Source organism: Antechinus flavipes, chromosome 2, assembly GCF_016432865.1.
Source record: "Antechinus flavipes isolate AdamAnt ecotype Samford, QLD, Australia chromosome 2, AdamAnt_v2, whole genome shotgun sequence".
NCBI classification, from domain to species: Eukaryota; Metazoa; Chordata; class Mammalia; order Dasyuromorphia; family Dasyuridae; genus Antechinus; species Antechinus flavipes.
In genome coordinates, this window is record NC_067399.1 from 277,084,311 (window position 1) to 277,096,963 (window position 12,653).

Genomic DNA, 12,653 nt, shown 5'->3' on the forward strand with positions numbered 1-12,653 from the left:
ATGTTATACCCCTCCTCAAACACCTGTCCCCTCTTCAAAATATTTGACAACAGATCAATTTGTACAGACCACACAGGAGCAGTCATCATTTATTTTCCTATAGTATTTGTAAAGAAATCTCTAAACATTCTCATTATCTCCACGTGGGCTATAGTAGAGCCCTTTCCCTTAGTACATTTGAGAGGAAATGAGGTTGTAAACAGGTCCCAAGTAGCTGTTATTCTGGTCTCTCAAAGGGATCATAAAATTAGTTTTTAGCCATTGTTTCCTTAGTATTCTATCTTCGAGGTGGTTTTAATCTCTTGAGTTATCAGAGTTGTGGCAATCATGACGAAACCCTGTTGTACTTGGGCACAGCTGGAAAAAATTGGTACTAGGCCAACATAACCTGTCTAGCACGGGATAATGTAAATATCTTGGTAACAATGAGAACCAAACCCCTCAAGGATTTGTAGGAGCACCTGCTATTTCCTCTCCATCCCCCCCAGAGTCATCATCAGTGATCTCAGTCATAGGCCTAAATCATTTGTTTCATAGTCACCCTGTTTATCAAAATCTCACCAGACAAAAGGCCTGAGGCTCTCCTGGCAGCCTCAGCTGTCTCCATTTTTCTCAAACTCCAGAATGAGGTTTTTGATGTGTGACAGTTTCTGATGCAGGTACTCACAGCGCTGTCTTTCTTCCTTGTAACCTGGACACCGCTGCAGAGACAAAACTAGTATCTTAGATTATTTCCCTGCTTCCAAATTTTCTTTATCTACCCCAGCCCTAGTCATACCTTCCTGAATTTTTTGTATTCTTGGACTATCTTGTCTTCTAGCACCTGAAACAAAAAGAAAAAACATGAACAGCCCTAAGTTGACCCTCAACTTCTTTGAAAGGGAGATAATAACTTTTTTGTTGTTGTTATATACAGTGTAAACTTTTCTCCCAAAATAATCATTTAGTGAGTCAGTTACTAGTTAATGAGTTTTTTGGGTGTTTTTTGAAAAGGCTTTTTTTTTACCTTGTGTTCTGGGGTGCCTCGTTGTACTCTTTTGATCTCCATTCCCAACTGCATGAATCTTCGGCTGACAGCCCCAACACGTGCATGTAGGGCTCGATACTCTGCATAATCTGCTTCAAAATCTTGCTCATAGACACGACACTGTTCAGTATTATGGATGACTCCATATTGCCTGCCAAAGCCATAAAATCATCACTCTACTGTCCCCAAATGTCACTCCCTAGCCACAGGAGTGTAAGGTCACTCAGGAACAAGTACAGAAGAGATAATATACTCACAGGAAATAGTCTGGTGTTTCTCCAGGAAGCAGTGGTTCTAGGCCTGGTGAAGAAATGGACTATGAAAGGAAAAGGTATCTCTCTCTCTCAACACTGCAGGAACTGTCACCCCCATAAATTTTACCTGCTTGTAAGGATCTGTGTTCCTGTCTGGCACCTGCATTGTGGTCTTGTTCCCACTCTTCTCCCTCTTCTTGTGGATCATGACTGGGAAGCTCCTGTGGGGTGCTGGGAGCTCTGGGCCTCTTGTCCTCTGGTTCTGGTAGATCTAGAGAGGGGTGTCGCTTCTAAGAGAAATTTAAAATCCAGATTTTCAAAACAGACTTAGCCCTACCAGATACCTCCCTCTTCTTAACTAGTACCACATGATAGAATTCTGAAGTTGAAGAACAGTAGAAGTTTATATCCTAAAACTCCCAAGAGGTTCATTGCAGTTTCCAAACAAAATGGGAAGGATTAATTCTTGAAGCAGAGTTTAAAGTATTTGAAGATCAAAGTGTTATGAGCCTTGGTTTCCCTATCTGTAAAACTGTAACCATGCTTATGTCATCAGAGAAAAGTGCTCTTAAGCACTATGTTGCTGTAAGTTATTCAAGGTGGCACTGGATCAACAGCACTGAATTTGGAGTTGACCTGTTTCAACTCAGTTCATTTATAGTCTCTGACTTTGAAATGTCTCTGGGGCTCAGTTTCCCCTTTAAAATGAGAGTGTCAATTAGATAACCTCAGATCTCTTCCAGTTCTAAATATATGACCCTGTAAATAATCACTCACCATGTTCAAGTGCCTCTGGCTGGACAAGGAAGAGGGCCTCTGATCTGGTCCTTTTGTAGGGTGAGGACTTGAGTCCCTATAGTGTGAGAAAAAAGTAATTAGTTTGGAACTTAAATTTTTTTTAAGAGTGCTTTTGGATTTCTTGTTGCCAATACTGCCTCTCCTTTTTGCCCTTCCCATTTTATTCCCAAGTACCTCAATACCCACTCTGCCAGATGATCTCTTGAGGATCCTGGAATAGGCTGTACCTCTTGACTGTTCTCCAGAGGATCCAGCACCTTGGGGGAAGGTGATGCCTGAGGTTGGAGGCAGCAGTGTCAATCTGGAGCCCCTTCACTCTTAGGCTTCCAGATCTTTTATTGTAATACCCCTTAACTCCGGGCCTCACCTCTTCTACGAACAGCTGTGGTTGATGTCCCACATGCAATCCATTGCTCTGCTGGTTCCCTGCGTCCCTAGCACGTTCACCCTGCTGATTTTCCTGAAGTGAAGATGATACTGGTACAGAATCTACAGCAGAGCAGATAGTAATTCGCTCTCGAAGAGGACCAAGGCATCGAAGCAGGCCTGGTCCAGATCTGAAGGGGAGTGGAAAAAAGAGGGAGCAAAGTATATAAAGGATTCAACATCGAAAGTCCTCCTTCTGTCATGCTATGTACGTCCATTTACCTGCCTAAGCGGTGGCGCACAAGGTCCAGCCCACCTCTTGGCCCATCTGCTCCACATTGGGACACTATGAAAGAGAAGAGGCAGGAACAGCCAGGGCCGGGAAGTCGCAGGTACTGAAAGAATAAACCTAATAAGTTGTCTCCCTTCAGAGCAAAAGCTAAAGCTCATCACTTCTCGAGTAAACACTTAGGGAGACTTATAAAGTTGGCCTGTGACAAGGAACTAGAGTCCCTGGGGGCTTGTTAGTGATACCAAGTGCAGCTGGACCTGAGCTCCCTCTGGAAGCACAGGCTTCCTCTATCTCTAGGGTCCTTCCTGTCTCCCTCCCCCCACCTCACCGGAGCCTTGTGCCTACACAGAGGCAGACTTTGCGCCTCGATGCCTGCTCAGGTTAGGCTGTTGCACCAGAAGAGGGAAGGCGGTCTAGTTGTGGTGCCACTCCAGTTTCTCTGATCGCTTTGTGGCATAGCCAAAACTCCCTAGTACCATATCCTCGGCAACGCCCTTTTGCTCCCATACCCTTCAAAAACTTAAAGAGTCAGTCCTTCACTCACCCCTCGGTTGCCCCGGAAGGTGATCACAGGTTGGGCCTGAGGGAGACAAGGAGGGAGAGCTGAGGACCAAGAAGTGTCTTTAGCCCCGTTGTAAGGAGATCTGTGATACTTGCCTTCTAAGTGGCTCAGACTAGTGGGGGATCGGCAGAAGTCTTCCGCACCCTTGGGTCCATAGAGGAGTGGGAGGCAGGGTTTGGGGGTAGGGAGTTGGTGTGTGGCCGGGGGGTCCAGGACCAGTGCTAAAAGGGTTAAAGAGCTTGTAGAGAAGCCTGTATCTGAATGGGAGTGTAGGATTGAGAAAAAGACCTCGGGATGATTGGGAACCAGTCCCGGATCGACTATGGAGAAGGGTTCGCACCTGTATCCGCTGACAGTCCTGTAGCGCACGCAAAGCTGAATCGTTGAGTCGGAGTAGTAGGAGACTAGTTCGTGGACCAGGAGTAAAAGAGAGCCGCAGTCTCCCGCTCAGAGGCTCCTGTGGCCCCGCCATGGCGGTGATACTGGAGGCAAGAGCAATCGAGGCTGCTGCAGGAGTAGGACCACTAGTATCACCACTCCGCTCCAGTTTGTCTCTGCCAGCTCCACCTATCCCTGCCCAACCCAGTCCAGCCCCTTGGTTTTGACCCCGCCTCTCCGAAGGCTCCGCCCCCAAGTCTCTTAGGCCCCTGCCCGCATGCTAGAATCCCTGATCCCTCAATCTATTCCTCCCAAAGAGTGAAGGAAAGTCTTGCATCTTTGGCCTGAAAGCGGTGGGATCAGGAAGGGACTAGACATTGAGGGACTCTGGAAGAGTTCCTAAAAAAAGAGTGAAAGGAGGAGCAAAGGGGTCCTGGTAGAGTCAGCTTTTTAAAGCAAAATCCTCGTTCCTGCCTCAGTTTCCTTGGCCTAATTTGAACAAAATGCTTAGCTCTTCTCAGTCTCGTTATTGTGGATCTCCCGAGTTTTATCTTGCCGTCATTCCTAGGGGATTGAGGTCGCCGCAGAGGGTGGAGGTGAAGGGCTGGGGAGAAGAGGGACCTAAAGATAGGACAAGTACCTGCGCTGCTCAGGAAGCTAAAATGAGCCCCTAGAGGGCTAGAAGATGGCAGGTCAGAAGTCCTGACCTCAGAGTCCCGCTAGGATCCCAAGCACGAAAACCCGACCCGTCCGTTTTCTCTTGCCCGGCACGCCATGCCAGAAGCTGCTACCTGAAGTCCTGAGCCGGGCCTTTCCCCAAGGCTGGAGCAACTGCTGGGCCCTCGGGGAGAGAATGGGAAGGGTAGTGTGGACAGCCTTTCCGCCGCTGCTGGCTGGGTGTACCTGACCGGTAAGCGGGTCTGGTGTGAGACGTGAAGGGTTCCGGAGATGAGTGGCCTGGGAAGAAGGAGACAATCCTGCCTGGCTTAGGCCACTCCCCACTAGAGACCTGTTGTACCGGCAAGGCAAGGCTTAGTTTCAGCTTTCTTCCCTAGAGAACAGGCTGGTTTGCAAGTGGTTAGTGGAAGAAGCAAAGGGCTTTATTCCTGAGACAAACTAAAACTGTTGGGGGTCCTAGAGGATAGAAGTTTGGTTGAGGGAGACTTAAAGACTGGACTGTTCAGCCAGGTCTAGGGCAACCATCCAGGTGTGAAGGAGTCGTAATCCAGATATTTTGCCTCCTGCTTTCTGTTCCCTTACAAGTACCTTCATGCCTGTTTTTTTTCCTGCTCTCCACCCACCTGGATCTTCCTGCCTCACCCTGTAGACATTCATATCTTCAACTCAACAAATGTTTATTATACTCTACAATGTGGGGCTTTAGGGATATAAAGAAAAGAAAGGTTTGGGCCCTCAAGTTATATTGTTCTAGGAAGGATATAATGTACACAGACCCATAGCTACAAGGTAATCTGTGGGATTAGGGAAAGCCTTACTAAGGAAATGACATTGGAGATGTGTACATCCCACATATAGGGAACATTGAGCAAATATAAAGAGGCAAATGTTAAATTTAGAGTCCAGTGTATCTTTCAATGTTGCATAGATAGCCCTGACCTGGGAATCAAGCAGCTAGGTTGTGCAGGAGGGTAGAGTGCTGGCCTTGGAATCAGAAAAACCTGAATTTGAATCCCACCTTAGATACTTACTAGCTTTCTGAGCCTGGACAAATTATGTAACATGTTTGCCTCCATTTCCTCAAGTGCAAAATAGGGATAATAGTACCTCCCAGAGTTGTGGTGAGGATCAAATGAGATAGTAATTGTAAAGCACTTGGGAGTCAGGAAGATTTGAGTTTAGAAGCTGTCCCAGTCACTTACTAGCTGTATGATGCTGGATAACTCCCTTAATAAAAACAAACAACAAAAAACCCTAAAACTGTTGCCTCAGTTTTCCCACCTGTAAAAAAGGTAGCTAGTACCTACTTCCCTCAGTTGTTATAAGGATCAAATAAGGTAGTATTTGTAAAGCACTTTGCAAACTTTAAAGTGACATGTAAATCCTAGCTGTTATCATCTTCAATTTTAAATACTGACCAGTTCTTGCTTCATATATAGAAAGCGTAAAGATCATCTAAACATTAAGGTCCTGTCATTGCCATTAGCAGAACAGTAATCAGTTTAAAGGAGAATGGGAAGGAGTCTCCTGGGAGGCATAAGTAGATTTGGTGTTTGTTTTTTCCCTACTTAGTATTTTCAAACAGTTGTGCTGGGGTGGGGGAAGTGGGCAGCAGGCTAGGTAGCGATAGGCTGGGAGAGGACCATAAGGTGAAATGCCTGAAAAATGACTAAGTTGTCAAGCTATGTAGCATTGATTTGGTGCTTTCTAACTGGTGGAAGCCTTTTTGTTTTTGGCTTAGTATCACCATTGCTTTATTTTTTGTGGGGTTTTTATGTTTGAGTGGGGTGAGAAGAAAAGAGAAGGTAATAAATCTATGGGACTTACCAATTTAAAAAACAAAAGAAAAGAAAAAAATCCCCCCTCTCCCCCCCCCCTCCCCCGACATTATGATTCAGGTGAACTTCTTCCCAGGGTGATACAAAGACTACTGGTATCCCTGATCCTTAAGCTTCATGTTTCATAGTCCCTCACTATGGAGCACAACTCCCTCTTTCCCTCCTTCCTTCCCTCCCTCCCTCATTTCTGGGCTGTCATTCTCCATACACAGGCACAGACACTCTCCTCTCCTGCAGTCCACTTTCATTTATTTATTTATTTATTTTTATTTTTATTTTTTTACAGAGACTGTGGATTAGAGTAGAGGTAAGTATTCATTGCTCACTTCTCAAGATTGTAGACACTTGCAGGGCTTGCCAGGATATTGAACAGGTTATCCCATCTATCTCCTTGGCTTTAGGCTTTTTTTGTCCTTTCCTCCTACCAGACTGCTAGGGATAAAGGCTGGGGGGTGTTATTACTGTCCTTAGACATCTTCGGGAGAATGCCTAATCACCTGAATTGCTATCTCCAGTCATCTTGATCTATATCTTGCCCCTGGATTCAGATGGCTCTGGAGGGGAAAGTGAGGCAACCCTCCCTCACTTAAATCCATTTCACTTGCATGACATGACAATACTTCCCTGATGTCATGGTCTTCTTTGAGAACAAAGGACAAATAACAGCCCTGTTCTAGTTCTTCAAGCCCTTTGCAATGAGAAGGGTCTTCCTACAGTCCCAATTCCCATATCCTGTGATATCTTACCTTACAAGGAGCCAGATATGCCAGCAGGATCATGATTCTATATGAAATTAAGCTCCTGAAGATTGCTCCAACTCAGGACACCAGGGATCTGTCCCCAGCCCAGTGCCTGAACCTGGTCTGGCTGGTGGGAGTGGTGCAATGATCACTTGCAATGAGGGTGGAAGTGGAGAGGGAGGGTAGGCGCTCCAGGACTGGCACTGTGTACTTGCTGCCTAGTTCTGTGGTGTATTAGTAAATAGTGGATAGGCATGAGGGAGCAGGATGCAGAGGACAGTAGGAGAGATGGAAGGTGCAGGGGAGGAGGGGCTCTTGGGAGCAAGGCCTAGAGACAACCTTTGGGAACAATTTGCCTGAGTTGGCTGTAATACCTATATATTCCATCAAGTCCACAGAACACGGAGGATAGGATTTACACCAGCTGGGTGATCGGGTTAAATGTTTGAACAACGTAAAAGTACAACTGAAGGGATTGTCAGGAGAAGCTCTGAGGTCATCTGGGACCCTTGCAGTGTTATTCAATCTTTGTTCAGGAAGGGTAAGGTGTGTTTATGGGGGGTGAGAATACATTAGGACAAAGAAATAGGGGGGATTGTTACAGCACAATCTTGGGGATGGGTGTAACCGATTGAAATGGGAATGGAGAGGCAAGGCCATTTCAGAACCCTAAGTTCTGGGCCCCCTGACAAAGAGGAAATCCAATTTGGGGGCCTCTCATACTTTTATCCTTTTTCCCACACTGAGGAAATTCCATGTCTATCCTTAGCTGTTGTTCAGAGAGAGCAGATATTCTGCCAGCCCTGGCTACCTTGAAGCTGGAACCCACTAACAAGGCAAAATCTACTAATTCCATCTGGATATTTTCCCTCTGCCCAACTCTCCTTACTTGGGTTACTTTCAGATTTTGGATCTACCCCTGAAATCCCTTATTTCTCATTCTTGCAATCTTCCCTGCCTTCTAGGCTCACCCCACCCCTTTGCAAAGTTCTAGGAGGGAAAGACTAAAACCTCAGAGATATCACCAAAGCAGCCATCAAGAAAGCAGGGCTGAGAGGTGCCAATGGGATCAGAGCTCTTCCTCTGGGCTCAGAGCACCTAAGCACAGGGCTGTTTTGCTCCCTCAGGCCATCTACCTGGCACTGTCCATGCTGGTGATACAGCAGCATAGTGCAGCAGCAGAGAACATGGTTCCTTGCCCTGATCGATCAGTTCCTTTGGCCTGGCCAGTGCCTCCTAAGATGCAGATTCCAGGACATATCTTCCTATCAGATTTCTCACTTGGTTGACCCATGATGTTTGGTGTTAGAGGAAGTGACGACTTTAAAAATAATGTGCCCCAGACTGGCTGTGGAGGCTAGACAGATAACAGCAGTTGGAGTCTCTGCCGTTGCAAATGATAAGCCTCTAGCCACTAACCCCAGTTCTCCTGACATTGGGGGAAGTCCTAGTTCCCTTCCCCAATTTTCCCTTTTCCTGAAAAGAAGTCTTAGTTCCCTCATTCTCCCTCCTCAATTCTCTTGTTTAAAATCACTGTATTAGGGTTAAGGGCAGGGGATCTTTTTGGTTCCCCCTTCAGCCCAAGAGCTTCCACCTTATCGAAATTTAGTGTTTTTTTTTTTTTTTTCTGATAGACAACTCAGGACATCTAAATGCATGATATCTTTGTTCTAAGGACTTTTCTGTGCCAACTTATGGTTTTTCTTTCACTGTCTAGTATTTTGTTTGTTTTTAGTCTTTTCCCTTCCATCTAAAAAAACCCACAGAAACCCCCACAAAGAATATTAATATTATTCTTTACTGGGTTTTTGTGTATTGAGGACATATAGTAATACTAGAAAGTTATCTCTGAAAGGCAAATATAGTGCATATTGATAAAGCTGAAATGAACAGCCTGAAATATGATAATCCAAAGTTAATTGGCCAAAGAGAAACATTAAAAAAAGTTTGGATTTAAAAAATATAAAGAAAAGAAAAAGAGAAAGAAGCTTCAGATAGAACAATATAATATACTATATATAGGATTGTTGTTGCTTTTGAGTCTGATTCTTTGTGATCCCATTTGGATCTTTCTTGATAAAGATATTGAAGTGATTTGCCATTTCTTTCTCTAGCTCATTTTACAGTGACTTGCCCAGGATCACAAATATCTGAAGTCAGAGCTGAACTCTCTTCCTATTTCAGGACCAGAGCTTTATTCACTGTGCCATCTAGCGGCTCTGATACAAAACTTCACCGCTGCTCATTCTACAACTACCAAGCTCTAAGGTTCTTGTGTAATTGCACAAAAGGCAGATTTGTATTTGCAGCAGGTCCAAGGTTCAAATTTTTGCCCTATTCCTTATTACTTTTCCTACTTTGGCTAACAAAAATTATTTTGTCTGCCAGCTTGATAAAGGAGTCCAAATTTACCATATCATCAATAAAATCAAGCCAGTTACTGATTTATGTAAAATGTCTTTAATTTTCTTTAGTTACTTTACAGACATCTTCTGTACATTCATGTACTGATTTTTAATCAACATAAAGAGGCTTTTTGTACTCTTGGGCAAGTCTGTCCCAACAAAATGGTGTGACAGCTCCAAGATCAAGTCATAGCGACTAATGCTACACATAAATTAAGCCACAAAATTACCCTCTCACTTGTTTGAACACTTTCTATCTACCCCCCTCCCCCACCCCACCCCTGCCCATTCTAGCTTCTTTTCTATCTCATCTCTTATTCCATACCCTCAAGCACACATGGTTCAATCACTCTTAACTTTCTAACTGCTGATTCTGTGATCTTATTCAAAAGGTCCAAGTATGGGTGAACATAAAGAAAGGGCAGAAGTGATTCAGAGTCCATTCCACTCACAGTTTAACACCTTAAAACATTCCAACTGTAGTAGGTGGAAAGGAAGGATAAGGCCAGACCATTTCTCTCTCAGATAAAATCAGAATCTCAACTGGTTGTATATGAAGAAAAGAAGGGAATGACAAAAGAGGAAGGAGGAATATCGTTTTGGGTTTAAAACTGAAGTCAGGGGAAATCAGTTGGATTCTCAGAACCTAGAACTGACTGGTTCTGCTGGTATGAGGCTGAATCTTTGAAAACAGAGTAAGCAAAGTTATTTCTTCCTCCTTCATGTTATTAACCAAGACTCAATTTCTCAGTTTGAGCCTTTGAGTATTTAGATGGCAAACTTTCAACATCTTGAATCCCTGAAGACCCTGAAAAAAAACATAGGGCCTTTTGATTTAACCTAATCACTTTCTACCTGAAACTTTTCCCGATCTCTTTTAATTATTTCCTATTTAACCTGTATTTAAATTTGAATGTATTTGTTTGTATAAGTCCTTAACACTGATTTGTCTTTTTTTGTATCCCCAAATCTTGGCACAGTTCGTGGCACATAATAGGGGATTGATAAATGTTTATTGAACTGAATTATGGCCAAAGGGTCATGAAGTATGTTTTCCTATGATTTTACAGAAGATGACAACTGGATTCAGGACTTATTCACCGACCTTTCTTAGCAACTACTCCATAGGAAGTGCTTAGTGAAATAAACTCAGTGCTCTCACTACCTTCCCAAGAGCCTTATCTATGCCCACAATGAGGAATCTTTGCAATCTACTCTTGGGAACTCAAATTTAAAGGGTCTGGGGATGGAACAACTGAAACGACAAACTGGAGACCTTTCCTGCCAACCCAGGCAACTGGGGCAGTCCATCCGGTCACGTGTCGGTTCCCGGGCCAAGGAACTAGGGAGGGGCCGCCCTTCCGGGAGCGCCTTGTCTCCACCCCAGCCACGTGATGCAGCCTATTTTCCTTAGGCCCCGCCCACGCCCTGAATCAGAAAGCTCCTCCCTACCCTGTGCCCTTCGTCAATGATTCTCCGCCCCCGGGTGAAGGAGTCCGCGGGGTGCCCGTGGCTCCACGTGATCCTTATTGACCAATAAAAAGCCTCTTTGGAGGACATGGCGAGGGGGTGGTTTGGGTCGGTGGGGAATTGGGCGAATACGTCACGTGGCGGGGAAGGGGCGGGGTCGGGGACGGGGACGTCGGAGAGGAAAGAGCGGACGCCACCGAGTCAAGCCGGAGCCGCTGTCGTCGCCATGACCCGTGAGCACCGACGCCCCCTCCCTATGCGAATCCCAGGCGTCTCTTGGAGCGCGAGGCCTTCCCTGGGAGCCCATGTCTAGGCCATTGCTCCGAAATCGCTCCCGAGTGGCGATCTCCACGCACCGCCACCCCCTCCCCCAGCATGCCAAGACCCTCCCTCCTGTACTCCCCCCTCCCCCCCACTCTCGTCTAGACCCTCTTCTTGCATCCTCGATGCCCAGAACAAGAGCCCTGGGATCCCAGTCTGAGGAGCTCAGCCCCCTCCCCCTGCCACGCAGAGATCTCCCCTCCCCCACCTGCTCGCTGCAAGCCCTCAAGTGGATGTCCCCCCCGCACACATGTGCTTAAAGACCCCCCACTCAGCCCCCAATGTGCCTTGTGCAAGCAGTACTTCCCTTTCTCCCCCCACCTTTGAGTGGGCTTCACCTCCCCCCTTCATCCTCTCCTTCCTCTTTCCCTTCCCCCCTTCTCAGTTTTCTTTGGTCAGTGTCCGCAGATGTGTCTGCTTTTCCTATCCCCGGGCTTGCTGGAGAGTCTTCTCTGAAGTGTCTGGGGTCTCATCCTTTCTCTGTTCCTTTTTTGCAGGCGGTAACCAGCGTGAGCTTGCCCGCCAGAAGAACATGAAAAAGCAAAGCGACTCAGGCAAAGGAAAACGCCGGGATGACGGGCTCTCCGCCGCCGCCCGAAAGCAGAGGTAGCCCTAGGGAGGGGAGGGGATGGAGGACCGTAGAAAGATGGAAGTGCCCAAGAGATTTAGAAGGGCACGGGATTGGGGAAAGGAGGGGCCGGAGGATGCATTGGGGTAATACCTATCCATTTCTTTCAGTGAAGGATTAAGCCAGGCTTGTGAATTAGCAATTTAGGATCTTTTCGGAAGGGCTAGGGAAGATCTATCAGAATGACTGAAGTCTCGGTTAGTTTTCAAGTAGTGCTGTGTTTCTGGGTCCCATATTACCCTTCTGTACTCCTTTCCTACCTCGCTCCTTCCCCTTTGGCTCATGTTGCTATGTGTGGTGAGGCACACTCTTAAGTCTGTGTGGTGAGATTTTTCACCATGTAAAAAACCAGATAGATGTCCTCTGAGCTCCAGCTCTGTGGCCTCACACGATTGTGAGCATCTCATCTACACATTGAATTTACCCCTGCCCACATCCATTTTATCCTCTCTGCCCTTTATCCCCTGCGTCCTGTCCTTTTTTGCCCTTTGGTACCCCCAGTGCCCCATCATCTCTACCTCCAGGGACTCGGAGATCATGCAACAGAAGCAGAAAAAGGCCAATGAGAAGAAGGAAGAGCCCAAGTAACTCTATGGCTCATGCCCATCTCTCTTGCCCGTCGACCGTGTGCCTGGAGCCAGTCCCGTCACGCTCTCGCCTCCTCCTGTAGCGCTCACAGGTCCCAGAACTGATGGCATTCCCTTCGCCCTGTGTCTGCAGTGGGTTCCCTCTGTGCATCCTTCCCCCCCAGGCAGCCTTGCTCTCCTCCAGGGCATTCCTGGGGGTGAGGGGGCTACCCTCTCCCAGTGTTTTTTATTCCTGTGGGGCTTACCCCAGAGTATTAAAAGTAGCTTTGTAATTCCTCTGATGCCTGTGTGACTAAGGGGTTTGGATGG

The 12,653-nt window shown here is 46.4% G+C and overlaps 2 protein-coding genes across 2 annotated transcripts; one reads left to right on the forward strand and one right to left on the reverse strand.

Moving 5' to 3' along the window:
• Positions 1–58: 58 nt before the first annotated feature.
• Positions 59–4,683, reverse strand: ELL3 (elongation factor for RNA polymerase II 3). Its single transcript, XM_051977214.1, has 12 exons — positions 4,469–4,683; positions 3,640–3,806; positions 3,282–3,317; positions 2,728–2,840; positions 2,447–2,636; positions 2,254–2,354; positions 2,059–2,134; positions 1,409–1,571; positions 1,285–1,327; positions 1,007–1,178; positions 779–823; positions 59–701 (listed from the first exon to the last, which is right to left on the reverse strand). Exons 2-12 carry the CDS (start codon positions 3,769–3,771, stop codon positions 594–596), a joined length of 1,179 nt encoding a protein of 392 aa, XP_051833174.1. The 5' UTR covers positions 3,772–3,806; positions 4,469–4,683; the 3' UTR covers positions 59–593.
• A 6,244-nt stretch (positions 4,684–10,927) lies between these two features.
• On the forward strand, positions 10,928–12,435 carry SERF2 (small EDRK-rich factor 2). The gene is made up of 3 exons (XM_051977222.1): positions 10,928–11,041; positions 11,627–11,735; positions 12,282–12,435. Exons 1-3 carry the CDS (start codon positions 11,035–11,037, stop codon positions 12,343–12,345), a joined length of 180 nt encoding a protein of 59 aa, XP_051833182.1. The 5' UTR covers positions 10,928–11,034; the 3' UTR covers positions 12,346–12,435.
• Positions 12,436–12,653: the final 218 nt, after the last annotated feature.

What these genes read in the sequence shown, in the direction of transcription:
- SERF2 (XM_051977222.1), top strand. An exon ending in GCCGCCGCCCGAAAGCAGAG is followed by an intron (nt 11,736 to 12,281) that starts GTAGCCCTAGGG and finishes CTCTACCTCCAG; the next exon opens with GGACTCGGAGATCATGCAAC.
- ELL3 (XM_051977214.1), bottom strand. Translation starts at nt 3,771, where the DNA reads ATGGCGGGGCCACAGGAGCCTCTGAGCGGGAGACTGCGGCTCTCTTTT. An exon ending in GCCAGAGGCACTTGAACATG is followed by an intron (nt 1,572 to 2,058) that starts GTGAGTGATTAT and finishes AATTTCTCTTAG; the next exon opens with AAGCGACACCCCTCTCTAGA. An exon ending in GAAACACCAGACTATTTCCT is followed by an intron (nt 1,179 to 1,284) that starts GTGAGTATATTA and finishes TGGCTTTGGCAG; the next exon opens with GCAATATGGAGTCATCCATA.